Here is a 26,324-nt window from a genome sequence, read left to right as displayed (position 1 = left end):
CACAAACTTTGTGACGTCACTTTAACTTCAACAGTAACTGAAAATTTATTTATATTATTTTATTCGCTGTACATTTAAATAACAAATTTTTAAAACGATAATCGTTTTTATTCGTTTAATTTTCTTTCCTAAGCAGTTTTGGGTTTTAAAATTAATAATATTTATATCGTAAAAATATTTTGATAAAATATTAGTAATACTTAGGTACTTACTTAATTCGATTTGGCGATTTCGTAGGAAAAAATGTGACGTCACACTAGGGGGGAGGGGTTTGTCAAATGTGACCAAGTGTGACAAGGAGGGGGGGAGGGTCAAAAAACCTAGAAATTCCTGTGACGTAATTAATGGATGACCCCTTATAGCCCTGTTCCCCACAAAATTTAATTGAATCGTAGCTTAGAGTGGTGGTATTCCACCTATCCAATTTATTTGTCCAATGTGTATTACGTCTCACATTTGGCTTTAATGAGAGCTTTTTTGTTTTCAGGCTGTGTCTGAGGAGCTATAGGCGGGTGGACTCTAAACAGACTCAAGAAACGAAGTACCAGGGATATTTGTGATAATATTGTTTTATAAGAAACGTTATATCTTTACTACAGACGGTCAAGCAAATCTTGTCAGTAGAAAAAGGCGCGAAATTCAAATTTTCTATGACGCGATATCCCTTCGCACCTACCTTTTTCAAATTTGCCGCCTTTTTCTACTGACAAGATCAGCTTGACCAAGTATATTAACTATTTTAAATAATGAAACTATAAGTTTGCAGGCATTCCGCTCAACTTTTGCATTTATATGTTTATTTTTTGTTATGTATTGTTTGCTGTATCATTGTTTTTATTAACACGCTTGCCATCTGCTACAATAATTTTATATTGATATTTGGGTACAAATGTTCTTACTTACTTAAAGGTTTATACTGATCTAATTTATACCTATAAAAATCTATATTATTTTTATTCTCAATCTAAGTCACTATTCCACTAACGAAGTTACTTGTACAAAAATTACTATATTTGTTTTAGTTAATGCGGTATCCAGACGGGATGATCAAATCCACCGATTTAATCAGAAATGTAATTGGCGTCAAAGTACAATTTAATCACCAATTTTAGATTTATGGTGATATTAGAGCCCTCTAAATTGAAAAAATGCCCCAGAACGAAAATACTGGCGTCACAAATTAGTATTCTTGCATCCGCACCTCATTTTATCGGTAATACCGGTCATTATCGGCGGTTGAATTCGGCGAGCCAAATTGGCGTTTGCGTCCGCACGGCCTGATTTGATCGGACAATTTAATCAGTTTGGCGAAAAATTGTCCCCGTCTGGACACGCCTTAAAGGTGATGGTTTTTGAAGATTTGTGTTGCCTACCTTTGAAATAAATATTTCTTACAATTGGTACAGCTTGGCAAAAAAGAGTAGAAATTAAAAAGTGGCAACACTCTATTGTAGTGTCGTGCCTTTCTAACCAATTCATATAAGAAAACGGAACGACACTACAGTATTGCCACTTTTTAATTTCTACTCTTTTTTGCCAAGCTGTAGGACTAGAAGCGATGTATACGCGTCGCGTAGGTACCAATGTTTTATTAAATCTTTAAGAGGTTAGATTTTAACTGTGTGATTTTGGTTGGGAAGTGTAGGGCACTTGAAATAAATTTGGTACCTACCTAATAAACAAACACATTTGAGAAAAGAAGTCCTTAAAAAGTTTTATTTTTAGGTCCTTGCGTGTATGACTGACATAAAACACTCTTCCCTCTCGCACTTAATACATAATTTGACCATAGGAAGAAAGGAGTGCACATGTCAGACATATACATACGATTTCTCCTACTCTGTTAGGATCTAGACATGACAATGGAATGGCTGTGTATGTTTTTATTGGTTGTATAAGGGACGTTGTAAAGATATTTCAAGAACATCGTAATAGTTAGATTAAATAATTTTTAAAGCATTACACCATACGTAACACTTGTACAAACTATTACGATGTAGGTACCTGTAAAATATTTGGTAATTTTGGTATTCATGTTATTCATGTATATAACAGCAAATAGCTTCACCTGACGGAATGTACCATATGGGAGAAACAACACATCATTAAAGTGCCTTAACAGTGAAAGTGACTTCGTATTATTTTCATTCTATTGCCCAAATCCCCTTTTGTCTTATTCCTTATTTAGCAAGTAAATATAAAAAAACCTCATTAAACCTTATATGTATAATGGAGAACGATTCGATAAACCTCGTTATCGATAAAAATACCCGGCTGTTTGTTTGGGCGTCAGTTTAGCATTATTCACATGGAATGATGCTATATAGTAGTATACCCTATAATGGACGTGGAACCAGTAATGGGATAAAAAAACATAATTCCTCTAAAATAAGTATCTAAAAGTAGTTTATAAACACTGGCTGTATATTATCATAAATAAGAGTCCTAGAGGTGTTTCAGTTTGAAGTTTCATTAAATTTGGTTGCTTTTTAAGAAATTGGCGTCAACCCAAAAGTTGTCGTGTCACTGAAAAAAAATACCACTACGAATTCTTAACAACTTCGCTAAGAGAGGTGAGTTAATTTATTAAATTTCAATTAATTAATACTTGATGAAAACTAGAATGTGTTTTGTTAATTGCATTTATCATGAGATAAGGTATACAACCTTCGAGCAACACCGGCTTCCGACACGTCAGAAGGGAGGGGCCCAAGCGATATCTCACCGTACAAATCTTTCTGCCATTTTTCGCGGGGGGAAGGTGCACACAGTGGCACTTCTCACACACTTACATACAAAATCCAATCAGAGGCCCTACCGCGAACCACGTTCGACGTGTTGCCTCTCTATGGCACTTGTAAATTCATACGTAAGTGTGACAGGGAGGCAACACGTCGAACGTGGTTCGCGGTAGGCCCTCTGTAATGACGACACAAATACATACAAAATGACACACGTCAAAGACAAATCTTGCAAACCTCGATCTCTTTTTGTGTACGGACGAGTGACTAGTGTCACAACACGCACACTAACACATTTCCGTTGAAGTATGTCATTGTATTCTGAGAGATGAGAAGTCGGATTTGTCGCTCGACCGATCCGCAATTTGTACTGAGCGAGCAAAATCGATAAATCCAACAATTACTTGAGACTAAAATATAATAATTGTATTTAAATGTAATTAAACGTATGATATGTAAAAAAAATATTACATGTGAAATGTAACACTTTCTTTTTGTAAATTTGACGTCCCCGACCTCTTTTTATAACAAAAAACCGAGCAAACAGGCATTTTTGTGCAGCAGTGTTCACGCGCGCGTCTGGACTCGGTCTAGTGAAAAATCCAAGTGCAACTAGTTTTATTACCCGCGGTAGATTATATTGACGCGCTAATCTTGTACCTCGGCAGAGGGGAAATAGTGCGAATGCCGCCTCCCTTCCGTGTTGCTCGAAGTATACAACACACTATATTGTGACTCCACAGATGTAAAAAAATAGTGGTATTTGGCCCAATCCCATTATAGGAGCTGTAAAACTGCGTACCTCCTATGATGGGACAATTGACAGAATGATGCTTGCCATGCCATAATTTCATGTTTAAACAATACAGAAGTAAAATGTAGTTACGAAATATGTCAATCAGGAGGTATTCTCGGACTTCGGATAAATGAATATCGTTTTTCCAAACTTTTATTTAACTTGCCCTGTTAGTTAGTGTGGGTCAAATCTTGGTAGCTGAATTTGAGCCACTTTTCGATTTCCGATTCAGTTGAATTTTGTGTAAGTACGTAATTAAGTATGCAAATCAGATGATAATCTATCTATATACAGGGTGGAAAGGCACGACGATCCTTCCCGGAAGTATTAGGTCGTTTAAGTGATACAGAGCAGATTGGTAATGGTAAGAATCGTTAATTGAGTTAAAAATAAAAATACAAAATTTTCTACTTTTTAACTGTGGTGATAACCCTATAACATGTGCACATGACGGCTAGATTAAGGATCTCCGTCGGGAAAGCTCGGGACTTTACGCTTTTTTCCGATCGTTGACAGAATCGCAATGATGTATGAATGACGCATAAATGACAAATAAATCAAATGAATGCAAAAATATTACAAACAATTTTATTACTTTCTTAGATAATTACTTTTTGCAAATATTTAACACTATCTTATCTTCACATACGGTGTTCAAATGTACCTCCGTGTCTTATAACCGCCGTGTACGCCGCAGCCGGCTCCCGAGCCCGCGCACATTGCCCATGCGATAGTGTACTATGCTCTTCGTCATTTTTCCTCTGCAGATTGTCAAAAGCAGCAATTAGCCTTTAATGTTTCATTTCATCCGCAGTTTAACATTCCGTTTGGTACACCATATCTTTTACACAGCCCCACAAATTTAAATAACCACGAGCATCTACTTAACATTACACATAAGAAAATGACATTAGATAAGTAAAGTTCAATGACAATTTAATTTCAAATATCAGACGTCTTGTCTATTTCCTACCACGCAAGAAGGTTTGTTAGTTAGGTATTTAAGACGTATTTATTCTTGATTTATTCTTAGTATTTCATTTTTGCAACTTCATTTGGTGCGTCAAACACAATCTACTTGTAATTTTTATTATTTTAGATAGTTTCCAATTAATCGAAAATAATTTTGTGAAACGTGTTAAGAAACTAAAACCTTTTTTATCAGTCAAGGAAACCAGAGATATTTATAAGACGATTGCGTACTTTTGAGTGGTTGTCAATGTCACAATTTGAACAGTCGTTGTAAATAATGTTGTGGTTAGTATTATTAATATTAAGGAATAACATAACTACTTCATTCAAGTATTGAACAAGTGGAACCACTAAGAAAGCGAAAATCTTGCAACGATTCTTACCGTGTTGTAAGCAGACCTAAGAATGGTTAGATGGCAACAAATAAGCATAATTTCCTGTCGTATACTGATTGTTTACAAGTAAGTTCATTGACCCTGTCACCTGTTAGGGTTAGAACAAAGTAGTTTTTTGCATGGATGTTTAAAAGGCCATAATTTAGAAACGGTTGCCCATATTAACATAGTTTCTATGGAGAAAATATAGAGCTTAGGCTAAACAATCCCCCTTTTGCGGAAAGGATCGTCGTGCCTTTCCACCCTGTATATAAATGCAAGTGTCCTGACTGACTGACTGACTGACTGATTCATCAACGCAGAGCCGAAACTACAAAAGCCAGAAAGTTGAAATTTGCACACCAGATTGCATTTATAAAGTGTACAAGAGATAAGAAGCGATTTTGAGAAATTCAACCCCTAAGGGGGTTAAAAAGGGGATGAAAGTTAGTATGGGGTTAAAGTTTTCTTTTAAGCTAGGAATTTGAAACGTCGTAAAAAGATATATTATTAAAATACAAGAAAACTAATTTCAGCGTTTTTGAAAATTCATCCCCTGAGGTGGTGAAAAAGGGGTTGAAAGTTTGTATGGATATCAAAAAAATTTCCGAGTGGTGGACTTGAATCTTTGTATTTAGGGATATTATTAGAAGACAGGAAAAGTAATTTCAGCGTTTTGTAAAATTCATCCCCTAACAGGGTTAAAAAGGGGTTGAAAATTTTAATCCATTACAAATGCTTTGAAACTTCGTAGAAAGGCATAATAGCCGATAAGAAAAAAAAGTGATTGCAACGTTTTTGGAAATTCAACCCCTAAGGGGGTTAAAAAGGGGATGAAAGTTCGTCTTCGGGTGCAAATTTTATTTTAAGCTAGGAACTTGAAACTTTGTAAAAACGTATCAAATTCAAAAACAAGAAAACTAATTTCAGCGTTTTAGAAAATTCTGTTAAAATATATAATCTCCCTAAACCATCCATATTAGTACATGTTAGCTACTTAAACTCACTCCTATTTGTCTATGCTCAGAACCTATATATAAGTCTATGGTCTTTGACATCTTCCCTTTTTCCTTCCCGTCATGGCCTCCGTCAAGATATCTATGTATCGCTCTGTCCAAATAACCTGATTAAAATGTAGTTAGTGTTTCGTAATTTAATTAATTGTGTTCGTCTGTGCCGTACAATGTAAAAATCTTTCTTCGACTCTTTTTAATAAAAGAAATAGAAGAAGCTCCGAGGTTTCATTTGTGGTGAGCGGTCCACGCGCCTTTCCTGCAACTTCTACAAAGCTCCTACGTAAGTTGTTAGATCTGCCGGCCCATCCAGGGTCTGCAGGTCTCTCAAATTCATCCCTCAAGGTGGTGAAAAAGGGGTTGAAAATTTGTATGGATATCAAAAAATTTTTCGAGCGCGGGACTTGAATCTTTGTATTTGGGGATATTATTAGAAGACTATAAAAGTAATTTCAGCGTTTTGTAAAATTCATCCCCTAACAGGGTTAAAAAGGGGATGAAAGTTTGTATGGGGTTAAAGTTTTCTTTTGAGCTAGGAATTTGAAACTTCGTCAAAAGATATATTATTAAAAACAAGAAAACTAATTTCAGCGTTTTTGAAAATTCATCCCCTAAGGTGGTGAAAAAGGGGTTGAAAGTTTGTATGGATATCAAAAATTTTTTCGAGTGTGGGACTTGAATCTTTGTATTTAGGGATATTATTAGAAGACAGGAAAAGTAATTTCAGCGTTTTGTAAATTTCATCCCCTAACATGGTTAAAAAGGGGTTGAAAATTTGAATCCATTACAAATGGTTTTCAAACTTCTTAGAAAGGCATAATAGCCGATTACAAAAAAAAAGTAATTTCAACGTTTTTGGAATTTCAAACCCTGAGGGGGGTAAAAAGGGGATGAAAGTTCGTCTGCGGGTGCAAATTTTATTTTAAGGTGGATGTCTAGGGATGGGATGCCGATTATCAGCCAAAAGATGGCGTCACTGTGCACGAATTGTGGATTTTCACTATTTCTCCCAAAATACAAAGTTTCATAAGATGTGTTGATATGTGCGAAAACTATAAAAAATACTACATCCAAATCGAGACATGTTCAACTCAACATTGTCTCATTTCGTTATTACCGGAATCCAACTGCAAAATATTGCAATTTCTTGCATTCACGCACACTTACGTACTTAAAGTCACCTTAAAGTCAGTGTCAAATGTCAGCAGATTCGTAATGTTACAGTAAAGTAACCTAGAGGGCGCAGCGGATGAAATGTTTATTGTTGAAAAAAGATTGGAAATTAAATAATAAATTCTTGTTTGAGCAACGATTAAGAATTACAAGGCATTCAGAAGCAACTAATGTTTTCGACCATCAACTGTCATGTGCTCGTGGCACCCGTAGCCTCTATTTTGAAAAAAAATCAGATTGTAGCTAAGATACATGGTTCAAACCCCGACAATGCCAATTTTTTTTTATTTTATAATTTTAACATTCTCTTTTGAATTATTTAAAGCGTATGTTATTCTTCGAAACTAAACTTACGTGAGTAAAACATTTTCAGTAATTTGATTATTTTTTAATAATATTATGGGAAGATATATAAAAGTATTTTTATTTTCCGGTTTTCAAAGGATATAAATAATGATTAAAATAATTTAAAAAAAGGCATGCATGAGGCTAATTAGGATCGCAGAATAGGTACATAAGAAGTCAACTATCGACGAAGTATAGCTGGTCAAGCAGATCTTGTCAGTAGAAAAAGGCGGCAAATTTGAAAAATGTAGGCGCGAAGGGATATCGTTCATAGAATAGAATAGAATAGAATAGAATATCGTTTATTGCACCATGGTAAAAAACAAGTTGTTACAAAATAATAGTATCTCATGGACCCTAATAGGGTATGGCAAACATTTCCTTAATATAAGTAGGTACATATTAAGAAAAAATACTACAAACTAGCTTTATAAGTTTAGGAGATCAAAACTTATTTACTATAAACTAACTTATTTAACAAAACTGTCAGTGAGAAAATCGGTTACTGAATAATATGCTTTTTCAGCAAGGAACGATTTCAACTTCTTTGTATACGAAGTGTCACTTTCCACTGATTTTAAATAATTTGGGAGGTGATTATAATATTTTACTGCCGCATAATGAGGGCTTTTGCGGTATATTTCTAAGTTTGGCTGGGGTAATTCAAGTTTGTATTTTTGTCTTTTATTCTGTATCTCTTTGAACAAATGTATGTTTTTTCTTACATATATACATAACTCTAAGATGTAAAGGCATGGAAGAGTGAGTATGCCGTGTTTGATGAAATAAGGTTTGCAGCTATCCCAATTTCGGATTCCGACTAGCACACGAACGCATTTTTTTTGCATGACAAACAAGTCATGCACATCTGTGCTGTTTCCCCATGTTAAAATTCCATATCTGAACCATGAATTAGCGAAGGCATAGTAAGCGGCTAGTGCAGTACTGAAGTTAGTGGTTTTGCGAAGCGTAAAGAGTCCATACAAAAACTGTGATATCTTGGTTTTAGTGTTTAATATATGTGTTTTCCAGTTCATATGGTTATCGAGAGTAATACCTAAGAGTTTGAAATTATCTACTTCTTCAATTTCTGTGTTATTAAGCGATAATTTTAATTGTAATGGAGTTCTTTGGTAAGGATAAAATTGAATCAATTTGGTTTTGTTTGAATTTATTGCTAGATTATGGTCGCGCATCCACAGATTGATATGATTTAAGGTTTGTGTCAGTTTTAAATTAAAATTTTCATTATTTTTAAAATCAAAAAGGAGAGAGACGTCATCTGCAAAAAAATAGAACATTTGGATTTCGCGCCTTTTTTTACTGACAAGATTTGCTTGACCAGGTATAAAATAAAAGTTTCCAAAATTTTATTGAAATGATATACCTACATGAAATAATCAAATACAACACATTTACTTAAAATAACTTTTAAAATAAGGCATATAAAATTACCAAAAAGATGAAATAAAATAAATACAAAAAGAAATGAGTCTTTGTTCGTGGTTTGAACCCTGTCATGCTGTTCAACTTGTTAGACTTATACTCAATAGCTAAAAGCCACTAGACCATTTGACCATAGTAGACCCGGGCGAAAAATGCCTTCTTATTTAAGTAACCCATTACTGTCAAAAATATCAAGTTTGAATTGATTTGAAATATAATTTTTCATTGTCGACTTATTGACATCCAACGTTGCGAGCATGTTGTACTTTAAACCATTTGGCAACGTCGCACGCGGGGAAATCTTCTGAAAATGTATGTCCTTTTATATTTTGATATTTATGGATATATGAGGATTCTTCTACTTATGTTGCAAATTGATTAAATTATCGAGAGACAAGAACAAGAAATATGATTCGGTTAAATTGTGTTCTAATGTATGGGGAAGACAAACTAATTATAGCCAGCCTTTTATGAATGTAGTATGATACCTTAGGGTATGGTGCTTTACGCACACTAGCGTCCCTTCCCCTCCCCCTGACGCAACCCCCCCTTTTTGCATGAAATATGTCCCGGTTCACAGTTTTTTACATTTTTTGAGGAAAGTATATATTTTAGGAAAAAAGTGTCAATGAAAGAAATAATCCTTAATAAATTCTTAATAAAAAAGGTCTTATTCATTTTTTTATATGATGCACCTAATTCATGTATTAGCTTGTCAAAATTCGAAATAACATAGTTTTTACTTAGGATTCGAAACTCATTTATTATACACAGTGTAACACGAGGAACCCGAATAATTTTGACAGCGTATTCCTGATCATATTTAGATACAAAAATGTCCTATAAACTTTTTTGAAATGCGGCTAGTTTCAGAGTTAATACCAATTTAAAAAAAAAACAAGTTTCTATTGTTACATAGTTCAAAACGCCTTTTTGATGGCGATGTTGTTGTTTGGATTTAGTCTAAATATCCCTATTGATATGTCAAAAAGTGACAATTAAGTAACACGTTGCAAAAACTATGTTTTACGAAAAAAAAGTAAAAATCCATGTTAACTGACAAGTTTACCAATAACATTTACTTTTTATGTACATACATATATAATATATATATTCAAAAAATTAAAAAAAAGCGGCCAAGTGCGAGTCGGACTCGCGTTCCAAGGGTTCCGTATATTACACAATTTTTAACAATGTATTTTTTTATTTTTTATTTATTTATTTAGATATTTAATTCAGGGAACAAGGCCCATATTACAAATACCTTACAGACTAACATACATATGTATTTTATAAACTTAAAACTAAACATTATTTATGCGAAACGTGAGTGAAATCTTTAAAAAATCCGTAGGAGTCGGATCAAAAACTGTAATTAAGTCCGACTCACGCTTGACTGTACATTTCTAATAGGTTTTCCTGTCATCTATAGGTATAGACCTATTTTATGTATTTTTTCAAAATTTTAAACCTTGTAGTTTCGGAGATAAAGCGGGGGGGGAAAGTCATTTTTGCCTATTTTCTTGAATAACTTCTAAACTGTTTATTCAAAAATTATAAAAAATATATATTTGAGATCCTTACAATAAGCTCTTTCATTTGATATGTAACATGATATAGTTTGAAAATTTTTATTTTTGAATTTTTTCATTTACCCCCCAAAAGTGGCCCCCATGTTTAAAATTCATTTGTTTACAAACTTACATATGTGTATCAGATTTCAACTTGATTGGTCCAGTAGTTCCGGAGAAAATCGGCTGTGACAGACGGACAGACAGACAGACGCACGAGTGATCCTATAAGGGTTCCGTTTTTTCCTTTTGAGGTACGGAACCCTAAAAACAATAAAAAAAATTGTTTTCGGCGAAATTGACCTAAACTCATACATACATTTTTTCCTTCTTTTGACCTCAGAAATAAAATCTTTCGCATTTCTTGAGGACACCTTGTATAATAAGTGTTATAAAATGAATATAACCTTTTTTACTAAGAATTTAATAAGGAACTATTTCTTTCATTGACACTTTTATCGTAAAATGTATACATGAGGTCAAAAAAGGAAAAGATGTAATATGTGTTTAGGTTAATTTCGCCAAAAAAAAAATTTTGTTTGGTTTTTTTTTTTAATTTTATGAATGAATTTGTACATAAAAATTAAATGCTATTGGTAAACTTGTCACTTAAAATGGTTTTTTTTCGTAAAACTTAGTTTTTTCAAAGTGTTACTTGTCACTTTTTGACATATCAATAAGGATATTTAGACTAAATCCCATAGTAGCAACATCGCCATCAAAAAGGCGTTTTGAACTATGTAACAAGAGAAACATGTTTTTTTTTTAATTGGTGTTAACTCTGAAACTAGGCGAATTTCAAAAAGTTTATAGGACATTTTTGTCTCTAAACGTGATCAGGAATACGCTGTTAAAATTATTCGGTTTCCTCATGTTACACCGTGTATAATAAATGAGTTTCGAACCCTAAGTAAAAACTATGTTATTTCGAATTTTGACAAGCTAATACATGAATTAGGTGCATCATATAAAAAAAATGAATATGACCTTTTTTATTAAGAATTTATTAAGGATTATTTCTTTCATTGACACTTTTTTCCTAAAATATATACTTTCCTCAAAAAATGTAAAAAACTGTGAACCGGGACATATTTCATGCAAAAAGGGGGGGTTGCGTCAGGGGGAGGGGAAGGGACGCTAGTGTGCGTAAAGCACCATACCCTAAGGTATCATTCTACATTCATAAAAGGCTTGTAATTAGTTTTTCAAAAAGCACAATTTGGCCGAATATATGAAAGAGGGTCATTGTTGTTGTAAAAGGTGTGCAAGAAATGATACGTTACTGCACTAGAGCAGTTTAGGTTCCAATTCCAAGTACGATTTTATTATTCTTTTTACAATAAGCAATTGAAATTTGGGTATAAATGGATTTGTTATACAATTTCCATTCTGATATTTGACTCCCCATTCCATAAATAACGATACTTTTGGCCAAATTGTTAATTGAAAATACCTACTCTCAAAAATACCTACTATAAAAATGTATTTAAAAAAACACATGCGTTTTACTTTCCTCGTATGCGAAATGAAAAGTAGAGTGTTTTAACTCGGGTGAAAAGCAGCATTTTTGGAAAAAAAACCAGGCAAGTGCGAGTCGGACTCGCGCACGAAGGGTTCCGTACCATAATGCAAAAAAAAACAAAAAAAAAGCAAAAAAAAAACGGTCACCCATCCAAGTACTGACCACTCCCGACGTTGCTTAACTTTGGTCATAAATCACGTTTGTTGTATGGGAGCCCCATTTAAATCTTTATTTTATTCTGTTTTTAGTATTTGTTGTTATAGTGGCAACAGAAATACATCATCTGTGAAAATTTCAACTGTCTAGCTATCACGGTTCGTGAGATACAGCCTGGTGACAGACAGACGGACAGACGGACGGACAGCGAAGCCTTAGTAATAGGGTCCCGTTTTACCCTTTGGGTACGGAACCCTAAAAATATCATCTACTAATGTTATTGTTATGCACAAGCAGAAGATATTATAGAATCTTGTTTATTTACAAGAAGATGACATTTTTCTCCACATAGGTACCTATATATTTTTGAGAAAAATATAGCCAGGTATTTTAGTTTAAAAATCATTGTTACAATAAATATAGGCTTTTCCAGAGAACATTTATATTTCTACCGAAACGAAAGCAGAATTCACAAGGGTTTTCGGTGGACGACTGTAAACGCGAATGATTGTTTGGACTGACCTTTCTATAAATATGTAAATGTATTTTATTGTGTAATAATCATAATAATTATTAAGTTATATTAAATCTGGGAATGAAATTATATCAGAAAGGAGATTCTTAAATGAGTAGGTATACTCGTAACATGCTTTGTGCATTAAATATACCTCCCTCTATTGAGTGAAAATAAAACAAAATACACAGGTAATCTGTGTTGCGGTTTTAAAGTGCCATCTGTTACAGCTTTGACAAATTAAAAATGATTGCTTGTCAAATGAAGTCGCCATGTTAGAATTACACCGATACTATAAGCATCACTCACACAAACAAGCAATGAGGCAAAATTTTACCAATATTCAAAGGCTTTTTTCTTAATAATTTTAATCAAAATCTAGTATTTTTTTACGTTCTGCGAAGACAGAAATATATATACTACCCAAACATTACATATACAAGTGAAGAAACCCTATATAATAGGAGCTAGGGTGCCAAGAAAGTTGTATGAAAATCGAGCAAGGAGAACCACCTTAAGCAAGGAACTTGAAACTTTGTAAAAATGTTTTAAATTAAAATGCAAGAAAACTAATATCAGCGTTTTTGAAAAAGGTGGTGAGAAAGGGGTTGAAAGTTTGTATGGAGATCAGATATTTTGTGAGTGCCGAATTTGAATCTTTGTATAAGGGCATAGGTACCTATTATGAGAATACAAAAAAAGTAATTTCAGCAACCAACATCAAAATCCACTTGACTTAAAACTTCATACAACTTGCTAAAAAAGAAAAGTACTTAATTTCAACATTGCTTGGATATGAAAATTATAGGTACTAAAGATGTAAAATGTTGAAGATAAGATTCCACGCGGACGAAGTCGCGGGCAACAGCTAGTGCAATATTATGATAACATGGACCTAATCTGATGATGGAGACAGGAGGTGGCCATGGGAACTTTATTGAAATAAACCCTAACTAATTGTGTTTGTTTATATTAGAATTGTCTCGATGGATCTAATACAATAATAATTGGCTGTGAAAAGAAAAATACATTCAGAGATAAAAGCTTATACCAAAATTGATTTTTTTGCCGTAACTTATTCCCCATTTCAATATTTTATACTGATAGAGCAATGTCCATTATAGGGGGCCCATTACTGGATCCACGTCCATTACCGGGGGCCCATTATTGGAGATTTGGTGTCCATGACTGGAGAAAAAAAGCATAGTTTTAATTTGTTAAATATGTGGAAACTAATTGCTGTATCTTTGATACAACACGCCTAAAACATGAAAGACGGATAGGACTTTCATCTTTTAACACGCTAAGCGGTAGACCATTTACATGTATACGGGAAATATCATAAATACTCCAAATTTCCTCTTAAATGTCCCATGACTGGTGCTGTTACTATATCTAATTCAAAAAATAGGTACTGATGATAGATCTTTATAAAAACCGGACAAGTGCGAGTCGGACTCGCCCACCGAGGGTTCCGTACTTTTTAGTATTTGTTATAGCGGCAACAGAAATACATCTGTGAAAATTTCAACTGTCTATTTATCGTGGTTCGTGAGATACAGCCTGGTGACAGACGGACGGACGGACAGCGGAGTCTTAGTAATAGGGTCCCGTTTTACCCTTTGGGTACGGAACCCTAAAAAACTGGAAAAAAGCATTTGAATCCAGAAAATATCCAATAACATGTAATGACAGTTTAATAATTTATTTATACCTGTTAATCAAACTTTATATTATTTTACTTCTCGTCTCGCGTTGATAAAGAAAATTGGAAAGTACATGAAACGACTTTGTAATTTATGGTGCCGAGTTAATTTCAAAGGTATAATGTTATTAAAAGTTCTACATACATGACAAAAAACATACAACTAAGGCTTACAAATAAAAATTGTTATTGTAATTTAGGGGGTTTCCGAAAAATCTCCTTTTTTTAAAATAGGTAGCCTGTTACAGTGTCCCACTGCTGGAAAATCAGTGTGCTCCTCCCAAAGAGAATAGTAAGTAAAGTTGGTCAAGCAGATCTTGTCAGTAGACAAGGCGGCAAATTTGAAAAATGTAGGCGCTAAGGGATATCGTCTCATAGAAAATTTGAATTTCGCGCCTTTTTCTACTGACAATATTTGCTTAACCATCTATATATTCTTGATTTCCACGACTCCTTGAAATTCCAAGACTTTTATCGATTTTTTTTTCCTTTCATTACAAATATACTTGGTCAACAAATCATGTCAGTAGAAAAAGGCGTATGGGACGATAACCCTTCGCGCCTACATTATTGCCGCCTTTTTCTACTGTCAATATTTGCTTGACAATCTATACATGTATATTAAAAGTAAATCTGAATGAGTGCTGGATCGTGTGAAACTGTCTTTCTATAATTGTATTGATATCTGCGTACAACGGAATTTAAAAATAAAACAAAATGTCAAATGGTGCGGTCATCAATTTAAATATCATTATGGCAACTCAGCGCGCTTATGTCATAGGAAAAAATAAAGAGAGAATTATTTTCTTGGAATAAAACTGTATCATTCACTAGTTATTCGTTGGAGTAGACATTTAAGGTCGGTTTTTTGTTATTTACTATTACTTTGTCAATATTTGTTTAAATAATTAAGGTCTAAATTAAACTCGTTCATTTTTACATATCGCAACACTCATTGCACGAACGAAAGTGCTTGTGATGAGCAAAGACGATTAGTAGTGTCGATAAGCCAATATTCTGCAGAAATTAGCCAGAATCTTCAGGTATCTACAAATAAAATAAATAACCACCCTCGCATGTGAGGGTACTATGTGGTGGTGCTGTTCTTCTTCCGCTAGTTCAGGTGCTTATTCACAATTGAGGGCTTGTCTGACTACTCCCTACCCATAATCCTATACGGCGGCCATATTTATAAGTCACGAAAGGCGTTGACGCTCACTTGTAATTATTTGCGTTGCATTGTTTTACAGGACCGATGGCTGCGATACGCAAAAAATTAGTGATCGTAGGTGACGGTGCTTGCGGTAAAACATGCCTGCTGATCGTGTTCAGCAAGGACCAGTTCCCGGAAGTGTACGTGCCTACCGTGTTCGAAAACTACGTCGCCGACATCGAGGTTGACGGCAAACAAGTGGAGCTGGCGCTGTGGGATACGGCCGGGCAGGAGGACTACGACCGGCTGCGGCCGCTGTCCTACCCCGACACTGACGTGATCCTCATGTGCTTCTCGGTGGACTCGCCCGACTCGCTCGAGAACATCCCCGAGAAGTGGACGCCCGAGGTGAAGCACTTCTGTCCCAATGTGCCCATCATCCTGGTGGGCAACAAGAAGGATTTGCGCAACGACCCGGCCACGATCAACGAGCTTCGCAAGATGAAACAGGAGCCCGTGAAGCCGCAGGAGGGCCGCGCCATGGCCGAGAAGATCAACGCGTTCGCCTACCTCGAGTGCTCGGCCAAGAGCAAGGAAGGCGTGCGCGAGGTGTTCGAGACGGCTACTCGCGCCGCGCTACAGGTTAAGAAGAAGAAGAAGACTAGGTGTTCTCTGCTGTAATTGTGCCGTTGTTGGGAGACTCTGATTTATGAATGGTTCGCATACTGCCTGAACACTTACGTTTGAAACGACCGGGCTGCAGCCGCGCCGCGGGCTCTGCCTGCCGGCGCCGAGTCTCGCCGCTGCACGCACATCCACTCAGTATTCGTGTGGCTACACTTTCACAATTGGTACTTGTATATTTTATAGATTATCTATAAAGATTAAGCATAAATGCCTTAACAAATGTAGTCGGGGACGAAAGTGGGCCCCCCTGTCTATGGGCCCATGGAATTTTTGTGCTATTCTGTCGTTATATAATCAAGTAGCATTTCTTCCTGAATAGATTATTCCTCACGCCCGTCTCAATGAGACTCGTTTAGTTTCATATTTTGTATTTTAATTTTTCAATAAAATAGTGATGTATAATGTGTAGGATGTTTGTTTGTTTGACTCGGACGCCCTGACGCAGCCAAGTGCCTGTCAGCTGAGGGCTTACCGCGAACCACGTTCGACGTGTTGCCTCTCTGTCACACTGTAAATTCATACGTAAGTGTGACAGGGAAGTAACATGTCGAACTTGGGTCGCGGTTGGCTCTTTGATGCGTCTCTGAGACGTCCAATCAATCTGATTCTTCTCGTGTAGGGCAGTTTTTTTGTAATCTATTTGTTTGTGTGAAATCTTAACTTCTGTATGATTACATTGCATGCTAATATAATTTATTAGTAATAAACGAACCCCATGTTTTAACAATTCTTTTCTAGACTCTTTTTGACTTTTATAAAAATTTAATACAGCATTTATAAATCCAAGGTGTTTAGGATGGGGAAATATTTAAGTTAAAATCAATCAATCTATGTTATGTTTTATTAGTATTGTAAGTACAAAATTATCTTTCAAATATACATGAATTAACATAAAATTAGACTTCCTTTTATAATTTAAGACGATATTTTGGATCTACTCCAATTACACTTTTATTAACTAACGGAAGCTTTCACTTTAGGAACCCTAGACATTTTGAGTAGTTGTAGCGGGTTGTAGCGGCGGCGGGGCGCCGACATGAGCTGGCGCTGCAGCGCCGCCGCGGCCGCGCGGTACGGCAGCGCGGTCCCCGCCGGCACGCCGCCTCCCGCCCGCGGCTCCGGCGCCCAGTCCGCGTACAGCAGCGTGTCCGCGCCCAGCCGCCCCGCCGCCGCCGGCGTCACCACGTAGCACAGCCCCTTCTCCGAGTCTATCCCGCGAACTAGACCTGTGAGTGATACAACTATTACTCTTTATCTTTAATCTGCACTTTATTGCCTCTATGTATCTGATAACGGAATTATTTATGACTTAACATTACTGAAAGGAAATTTTCAACTAGAATTGGTTACGTGCCAATAGTTAAAATGCTGAGTTAGAATTCTTTATCGCACATGTATCTGCGCCGGTCATTGATAAACAGTTATTATTTTGAACAAGTTTTTGGCACTCGTTCGCGCGCATCATAACTGCGGCGCATGACCTAGTTACTTTTGATCGTGCAACCCTCTATAATTTTATTTTTACATCTCAAATTGTTATGACGTCACATAGGCAAATTACTCAGTCCAAGTGTTGTCATTACGTGAGTCACTGCAATGAGGAAACACCAACATTACAGATTCAGTAATTCATTGATAAATTATGTTTGTTGGAGCTATTTCCAGAGGCTTTAAAATTCTCGTTAAACGTGTGACTAAGTAATCGTAAAATATTAAATTACCTAGATTTGAAATAAACATGGGATCTGCTTAAACCATTTTATCGTATCCAAAAATGCACATATACCAACATTTGCATTTGTATACGCTAATAATTTTCAGGGTTCTTTGTATCAAAGAGTCAAGGGCCTGGTCTCTAAATCCGGGCCTAAATGCGCAAATTGCGGGGATCTTTCTTTTTACTCCAATGAAGGCGTAATTGGTTCTACGCAAACAAAAACACGAGCAAAGGGTCTACCGCGAACCACGTTCGACGTGTTGCCTCCGTCGCACTTACGTACGAATTTACAAGTGGAACAGAGAGGCAACACGTCGAACGTTCGCGGTAGGCCTTCAGACACTAGGATATAAATAGGTATAGAAACAAACCGTGTCCGTAGCACCGTAGCGGAGTGTCTTTGAGCGTGTATATCTTGCCGCCATCTCCCTGGTGTTTGCACAGCGCTACTATTTTACCGTTGATCACCCGCGCTATGTTGTCTTCGTTGATTCTAACATTCAACGCGATGTACAAATTGCGTAGGTCCACTCTGAAAACAGTTGTTAAGTTTTGAACCTACGCTTTAAAGAATTAAAACAAGTGCGAGTCGGACTCGCCCATCGAGTGTTCCGTACTTTTTGGTATTTGGTAACAGAAATACATCATCTGTGAAAATTTCAACTAGCTATAACCGTTCATGATTCATGATATACAGCCTGGTGACAGATGGACAGTGCAGTCTTAGTAATAGGGTCTCGTTAATTTTTACCCTTGGGTACGGAACCCTAACAAGTCTTTAGTAAATAAATAGTAGCCGGTCATTCCCACAAATTCAAAAATAAAACAAACAAAAGTGCTTTTATGGCGCCAGAGGTTACGTCTAAAATATAGGGTGAGACAGAAAAACGGGTCAGTACGAACTAATTACGTAAGGGCGAGGCCTATGTTCAGCAGCGGACGTCTTATGGCTGAGATGATGATGATGACGAACTAATTTCATCCATCAAGAGGTTGTCAGAAAGAGATCGCTTTAAAGCGATAAAACCGCCTAAAACCTACATTAGTTAATTGTTAACTAAAGTATTTTGGTGCAATAAAGAATATGGATAATAGGATGTTACAATTAAATGATGTCATCGATGGAATTAGCTGCACAGTGATAAGGGCGATGGATCGCGTTGTCCGCGATGAGTCACGGCCGAGACGGTCTCCATTCACATTCGTACCGGGAACTCGGTAGTAACGGGAAGAGGTGGGCACGATGTTTGTGTACATACTACGTGTTTTTGCTAAACGTTTTCAAGGTTAGCTTTTTGTTGGCTATAGTTTTTAATGTCGAGTCTGTGTGCGTGGTGATGGTGAGGACAATAAAAGCGATGGAGTTCGGTAAGCGTAAAAATGTGAACAAACAATGCTAAATATGTTTACCTGATCGATGAAGACAGTTTTATGTATGGGAGAAAAGAGTTTTAGGCGTAAGTATGCCTGTTTTTAAGCACCTTGCGCAGCCCTAACGGCTTGATGGATTCTTGAATACAAGGGGTCGTTATATTTACAACTTGGACTGGGTCCACATAAGTTATTCTGGGTTGTACAGCCACGTCTAACAATATCGTTACGAACAAAGTGACAAAAACATGTTTACCACCTTAATATGTGACGTTTTCAACGAAAAGGTACCACTTTGTCGGTTGTTGATAAGGTTGATTTTAAATTGAAGCTTTATGGAAAAAGCGCCTTATTGACAACCGACATTCAGTACCCTTTTGGTTGAGAATGACATAATAAAGATTTTCATTTCAAGATTTACATACATTTGGGCAAATCGTGTATACATATTTTTGGCACTTTGTCCGTATCGATATTTTTAGACGTGACTTAACAAGTGTATTTTAAATAGGTAGTTCAACCAAACTAATTATGTAAATGCGAAACTATCCGTCTGTTACTCTTCGCGGCGAAATTACTGGACCAATTTTGATGATATTTGGCATGTAGAAAGTTTCCCAAGCGAGTGGGAGTGTAGATATAGCTAGTACAGTCACCTGCAATAATGTTACACAACGTAGGCCGCAAAAACATCTAACACGATCTTATTTGTAGAGCCATAAGAGCGTGTCACAATTTTTTTGCGGCCGAAGAGTAGCATGTTATTGCAGGTACTGTAACTGTGTGTACCTAACATCACAATTAAAACCAACTTACTCATACGGAACAACGCTCAGCAGGAAGTCGTCAGTGGCGTTATTAGTCATCATACTGCCAAAATAGGCCAAAAAGTTTAGGTATCTCTCCTCCTTAGGCGGCAGCGAGAAATTGCCCTTAACACTATCAGCGTTTGACACTATCAAGGCATAATCCAACTCATTCTGCAACTTAATTGGTTTGAAAAGATAGTTATACTGATACTTGTAATACAGAGATTTGACTGTGTCAGAATCAAGATGATGTGCGTATCTCTTTTTAGGGTTTTTAGAGTCGATTTGGAGAATGAATGTGGGTTGTAGAAGTATGGTTATCAGGGCCATGAACTGGAGGCCTAGGGCGTTGACCATGCCCATCGTGTTGACGATCCATGGCAGGTCGTGGAAGCGGGGCTCGCCGTGGCAGTAGGCGATGAGTTGTTGCACCGCGGTCGCGTAGCGTCTCGGGTTGTCCATTGTGTTAATGATGCCGATGTTCAACATCCTGGAACAAAATGGTTTGTAAACAACGTGTTGGTTTACTGAGCAAGTATCTACGTTACTTTACTTCATCATCATCATCGTCTCAGCCATAAGACGTCCACTGCTGAACATAGGCCTCCCCCTTGGACCTCCATTCGTATCGGTTGGAAGCGACCCGCATCCAGCGGTTACTTGGTTAAGTAAAATTAATCAAAGCAGAAATGTAATAATATCACATCGAATAGGCGCTCTTCAATAGGGGAAGAGTCGGTAAACCGTGGCTGTTTGGAAGTACAAATAATAGGTACTTAGTTCTTAGACCACATAATTATATCAACATTTCCAGCTTTTTTAATTCTTAAAACTGACAATATTTTATATTAACAAGTACGCTTTTGTGTCTTAATCAGAACCGGATCATAGGATTGGCCATTTTTACGATATCCGGTCATTTCATAATAATAAATAGGAGGCAGATAGCGTTAGCTTAAATTGGCTATAAGGCTATATAAGTCAAACGCATAATAATTTATCTTTTCCAAGACTTGAACTCAGGACCGTAAGTTAGTTTATTATAGTTCGTTTTTTTTAGCATTAGAAAGAACTTGCAAGAAGGTAAGCGATCTTGACATGTCTTTTAGATGAAAACGCTTTTTAAAAATCAGTAATTATTACTTACGAAAGCAGAAGAATATAAATGATCGTATTAGATACATAATTGTTACATATTTGCTGTAACTTATTTTTAAAATGCGTTTTTCAATTAAAAGACACATCAAGATTGTTTACCTTATTTCTAATGCTAAAAAAAACGAACTATAGGCAGATTCACTAGGACATAGATTACTTTTAATCCTAAGCAGACAGGCAAAGGAGCAAACAGATAAGCGACCCATGGTGGCAAATCTTGAAATACGCCGTGAATGTTTATTAGTTTTGGGTAAACTTGTAAAACTACATATGTCATTAATCATTATTCTATCTTAGTCAGCGGTTTGATGAATTATTTACTTCAGTCTAATCTTTTGCTATGACTAATCACAAGATACGAAAATAGGTACGAATACAGATCAAACTGACTGCCTACATCATCACGACAGCACAACAACGTTGTACGACATGTTCGTGTGATATTTTAATACAGGTACTGCCGGTTGACTGGCTAATACCTGTGACGTTAAGCAAAACCTACGCAGGTTCCGTATAAAATTAGGAAAATGTTCAATCAAGTAGAAGAACAACCAAAATAGCCGTTAGGGCGTTTCCGAGTGACTGAACGCCGTGGCGAGTAAAGAACGGTTTTCCTAGGATAGCGGTGCCGTCATATAGCGGCCTCCATACTAAATAATACGGCTAAATATGGATGTCGTAGTATTTGTAGGGAGATGGTACCGCTATCCTAGGAAACCAGAGCATAACCGGCAGTGGCAACACCAGGTGTATCACATGCGCGTTGCCCGTGAAACGGCAATCTCTTTCTATCACTCTTCCATATAAGGCCCCCCCCCCACATCGAGCGTCTTTCGAGCGTCGGCGTCTGATCAGCGCTATGGAAAATGACGTCGCTGCGCAGTTGCGTCGAGCAGCGGCCATAGAGTTGTAGACGCCGACGCTCGAAAGACGCTAGATGTGGGGGGGGGGGGGGGGGCTAAGTGCGTGCGACATTAGCGTTTCGTTGGCTCGGCACCCTGAACTGAACACAACTTTATTGTTTGGAGAATAAGAGTGTGTGTTGTGTAGAATACTGTAGAAGTGTAGATCATTAATACATCAACCGCTTGGCCACTTGCTGACTGTACCCTCTGTAGCAGTATGTTAAATTGTTAATGTTGTATTTCTTCTTGATATACGACTTTTAAACTTTAAACAAAAGTTTAGTTTTAAGGCTCATTTAGACGGTGCGAAAACTCGCATGCGAGTTTCATTACATTGCGGTATTTGATTTGTCGGCTGAATTGGATGTAACCAATAGTCCTCAATGTAACTAAAATCGCATACGAGTTCGCGCGCCATCTATCAACCCTTAGTTCAAATTCAAACCTAACGCAGGTTTGCGTTTAAGGTAAGTAGAGTTACAAAGCCTGTGGTCCTTTGTAAGTGGGATATGCACAGCTCCTAACATAAGCGTGAAAACTCCTTGCTCTGTCCTACATGAAGTCCAGTAACTAAGAAACCCAGTCCAGTATAAAATAGAAAAAATACCATAAGAAAAATAACCGACTAACCTTTCGGGTGTCTTCAAATGCGTGAAAGCCGGTCCAAGCAGCGGTTCCTCCACCACAGTAGCCGAAACGGAGCCAGCCGGAGTGAACTCGCTCTGCCCAGGATCGAGGTCCAGCACCAGCGCGGGCCCGCGGGCCAACATTTTGTTCACGTAGTAGCGGAGGAACGAGCTCTTGCCTGAGCCTTTACCGCCGCATACGATTCCTCGGCTTTGGTGCTCTGAAAGAGTTTGCTAAGATATATTTTAACACATTCAGGGCCAAGAACCCGATTGTCGGGTACTGTTCATAGCGACTACGCGCTACATACGGCGAAGATGTGGCTACGCGCTACGAGCTTAACCCGTAGCAAGTGCTACACACCAAGTGGTGGCAATGAATGTGTAAAAGTGGTAGGTTGTAGGTACAAACGTGTAAAAGTGTAATAGGGCAAGGTGTAATTTCATATGTAATAAAATTAAGAAGATACATTTGCTAACAAGAGTTTCCACTACACAGCCTTCATACTATGGTTCGTTTTTTTTCGCATTAGAAAGAACTTGCAAGAAGGTAAGTGATTGTATTAGTTAGATTCATAATTGTTACATATTTGCCGTAACTTATTTTTAAAATGTGGTTTTCAATTAAAAGACACATCAAGATTGTTTACCTAATTTCTAATGCTAATAAGGGTTCCGTTTTTCCTTTTGAGGTACGGAACCCTAAACGAGTCGGACTCGCGCACGAAGGGTTCCGTACCATAATTAAAAAAACAAAAAAATAAAAAACAGTCACCCATCCTAGTACTGACCACTCCCGACGTTGCTTAACTTTGGTCAAAAATCGCGTTTGTTGTATGGGAGTTTTTTTTTCCCCATTTAAATCTTTATTTTATTCTGTTTTTAGTATTTGTTGTTATAGCGGCAACAGAAATACATCATCTGTGAAAATTTCAACTGTCTAGCTATCACGGTTCGTGAGATACAGCCTGGTGACAGAAGGACGGACGGACGGACGGACAGCGAAGCCTTAGTAATAGGGTCCCGTTTTACCCTTTGGGTACGGAATCCTAAAAACGAACTATAAAATGACAGTTTGATTGCCTCAATATATCTATCTGAGGGCCGACCAGAAAAAACATACTTAGTTGAGTATTAATTTAGTATTGTAGATACTAATAATACAAAATGTACAAATACAACTTCTTACAACACTATGTTTTCTATTCTTTTTTAACTTCTTAGAAACAATGAATTTTTTACAATATAATGGCATTTCTAAGTGATAATATTAAACAAAATCTTACTATATCCATGTTGCAAAGCTTGGTTCCAACAAGGATTCTCTTCAAAACTCTTCCAAGGTTTCATAAGGTACAGTGAGCATCCCAAAAAGTCTGATGCTTTTCTGAAGCAGCCATCAACATTTTTATTGGTCTTGGAAAACAGATCTGTAATAGTGCAGCTGTTCTCTACAAACTGTGCTACTCTATCATGCAATGGTTGCAATTGTACAACACTGTCATGGGGACTGAGGGTCGTTACAATTTCTTCAGCAGCCACCACGGACAGACCTGATCCTGTCAGCTTTGCAAATAACCCATAATAGCCCTTATCATGATCTAGTGTCCGTAAGTATTGAGCACAGTTGTAATTTGGAGCGTAAACCCTGTAAGTCTTATCTTGCAGAGTGTAGCCACCAATTTCTACTAAACCTCCCAATGATGTGACTTTAACTTTTCCATGAATGTATATTTCAGTAGGATGCTTAAGGATTAGTATGCAGCATTTTTTTCCATAGAAAATATTTACAGGATTGACATAGTTGGTGTCAACTGACTCTGTTGATGTCTCTCTTTGGAATGTTTCCTCTGATTGTATGGTATCATCATAAGCTAATGAGCTCTCCTCTACTGGCATGTCTGAACTGGACTCTAAGTCCATGACTTCTGGGTCATCAACCTCACTTCCTAACTCGGGGAGTAAACTATCATTTGCATCATTCACATCCTCATCGTCCAATGTTGGGAATATACCAGACTTATTAGTAGCAAACACATTCTGGGCTTCAGATGGCAAGTTTCTGATGGTTGGGTATGTGTAGTCTCCGAGTACATCGCTGAGGGTTTGATGGGGCATGTCTACTGCAGTTATAGAAACAAATGAAGGTGATGCAGTATTTGAGTAGTCAACAGTGTCTTCTGAATGTCTCTCTAATCCTTTATCAGAAAGCAACTCCACACTTGAGTCACTTTCCATCAGAATAGATTCTTGACTATAATTCTCAGATTCTGGTATTTGACCTAGTTTCCTTTTTCTCTCCTTTTTGGAAACTTTAGGATTGTCTCTCAGTTTTAACTTTTCAAATATTTTTGAGGCCAAGCTGCCATCGGGATCAAATGGTTCACTAGCGCTGGACTCAACATCTGAGGCCGAATCTACTGAAGTGCTAGTCATTGAGAAATGATCATCACTCTCATTGCCTTCAATAATAGAAATAGAACCTTCAGAGAGACTTTCGATGTCCTCGTTTATATCAGATAGAGACACATCACTGGTCTTTGGCAAACTAACATTCTCCTCAAAGCTACTGTCTAGATTTGAAGATTTATGTGATTGACCGTCTACAGAATCTTCTAAGTTGACAATTGCAGTATCTCTTACGCTTCCGGGTCCTATAAAAGAAATCCTTTGCCGTGTGCTGTTTCCCTCGCTGCTGGATGCGGTTAAGTCGAGGTCGGAAAATCCACTTACAGATGTGGAGTCATCTTCCTTTTCCACATTAGCCGCGTCTCGAATGAGCCGATTATCGTTTTGTTTGTACCCGTAAAGCATTTGCTTTAGCTGTTTCTTCATATTGTCGTCTGTGTTGTGATTCCGTTTTACAACATGCGCTTTTTCGAAAAACTCCATACCTGCAATGCAATCAGTTAAAGCATAATAGTTCAAATACCATCATATGTTTATAGAAAATACTTTGATTTTACTCTTACAAATCTAATAGCTTTGGTCACTTCTTATTGAACATTATTTTCAACAAAACGTAAATTGTACTTTATCAGTTCTACTAACTTAAAATAAACGCGGTCAGCGCCGTCGGTGGTATTATGACATTTTTGACAAGACGTTGTCAATAAACATTCAAACTATTTGAGACAACCTTAAACCCGCTCATGTTTATCTATAATATAACGACATCTACCGGTAAGTAGAGTAAACGTGAAACTATATCAAACTTTGAAGAGCCGCTAAAAGATGGCACTGACTTTCTCCACCCTCATGAAACCGCGATAAGCGCACAAGTGTGGTGGGTGGAGAGCTGGCTAAAGATAGAAACACTCAGGAATTTTACGTAGCGCAAGTTATAGGCGACAGTTAACCAACTTTACTTACATATTACTAGTTATTACTTTAGCGTAGGCTAAAGCATTTGGCTGCGATTTTGATTAACCCCCGCCACAAAAAGAGAGGCGTAAATAGTTTGATTTATTGTGTCATTTGTACTGGTAGCATAAGCAAAAGTTTCTAACAATAATGAGCCCTTCAGTCAATAGCCTCTATTTTCTTAGAAGTCTTCAATACTGCCTCAAA

General features: G+C 37.0%; 3 protein-coding genes across 10 annotated transcripts in view; 2 read left to right on the top strand and 1 right to left on the bottom strand.

Annotated features, from left to right (window-relative positions):
• LOC134671835 (aldehyde dehydrogenase, dimeric NADP-preferring) overlaps positions 1–2,127 on the top strand; it is a 45,747-nt gene extending 43,620 nt beyond the window's left edge. For all 5 annotated transcript variants that reach the window (XM_063529684.1, XM_063529683.1, XM_063529685.1 and 2 more), the window contains exon 11: positions 488–2,127. In XM_063529684.1, the coding sequence (XP_063385754.1) occupies positions 488–508 (21 nt within the window). In that variant the 3' untranslated portion in view covers positions 509–2,127. The remainder of the gene's footprint in view (positions 1–487) is intronic.
• Positions 2,128–15,067: 12,940 nt separating this feature from the next.
• Positions 15,068–16,576, top strand: LOC134671806 (ras-like GTP-binding protein Rho1). Of its 3 annotated transcripts, none has more exons than XM_063529632.1 (2): positions 15,068–15,187; positions 15,579–16,576. In XM_063529632.1, the coding sequence occupies exon 2, from the start codon at positions 15,584–15,586 to the stop codon at positions 16,160–16,162; it is 579 nt and encodes a 192-aa protein (XP_063385702.1). In that variant the 5' UTR covers positions 15,068–15,187; positions 15,579–15,583; the 3' UTR covers positions 16,163–16,576. The 3 variants fall into 3 exon arrangements, with proteins under 3 accessions (XP_063385702.1, XP_063385701.1, XP_063385699.1); XM_063529631.1 differs by lacking the exon at positions 15,068–15,187 and adding an exon at positions 15,257–15,371; XM_063529629.1 differs by lacking the exon at positions 15,068–15,187 and adding an exon at positions 15,287–15,451.
• A 419-nt stretch (positions 16,577–16,995) lies between these two features.
• On the bottom strand, positions 16,996–25,871 carry LOC134671803 (polynucleotide 5'-hydroxyl-kinase NOL9). 2 transcript variants are annotated; one of them, XM_063529626.1, is made up of 6 exons: positions 25,806–25,871; positions 24,041–25,648; positions 22,759–22,975; positions 20,073–20,555; positions 18,257–18,417; positions 16,996–17,394 (listed from the first exon to the last, which is right to left on the bottom strand). In XM_063529626.1, the coding sequence occupies exons 2-6, from the start codon at positions 25,644–25,646 to the stop codon at positions 17,123–17,125; spliced, it is 2,739 nt and encodes a 912-aa protein (XP_063385696.1). In that variant the 5' UTR covers positions 25,647–25,648; positions 25,806–25,871; the 3' UTR covers positions 16,996–17,122. The 2 variants fall into 2 exon arrangements, with proteins under 2 accessions (XP_063385696.1, XP_063385697.1); XM_063529627.1 differs by having other exon boundaries at positions 25,727–25,842.
• Positions 25,872–26,324: the final 453 nt, after the last annotated feature.

Source organism: Cydia fagiglandana, chromosome 16, assembly GCF_963556715.1.
Source record: "Cydia fagiglandana chromosome 16, ilCydFagi1.1, whole genome shotgun sequence".
NCBI lineage: Eukaryota > Metazoa > Arthropoda > Insecta > Lepidoptera > Tortricidae > Cydia > Cydia fagiglandana.
This window is presented reverse-complemented; position numbering and strand designations above follow the sequence as displayed.

Coding starts and splice junctions, on each gene's coding strand:
- LOC134671803 (XM_063529626.1), bottom strand. CDS start 25,646: ATGGAGTTTTTCGAAAAAGCGCATGTTGTAAAACGGAATCACAACACA. Junction 22,976..24,040: donor AGCTTTGCAACATGGATATA/GTAAGATTTTGT, acceptor AAACTCTTTCAG/AGCACCAAAGCCGAGGAATC. Junction 17,395..18,256: donor GCTACGGTGCTACGGACACG/GTTTGTTTCTAT, acceptor TATCACTCACAG/GTCTAGTTCGCGGGATAGAC.
- LOC134671806 (XM_063529629.1), top strand. CDS start 15,418: ATGTGGTGGTGCTGTTCTTCTTCCGCTAGTTCAG. Junction 15,452..15,578: donor TTCTTCTTCCGCTAGTTCAG/GTGCTTATTCAC, acceptor ATTGTTTTACAG/GACCGATGGCTGCGATACGC.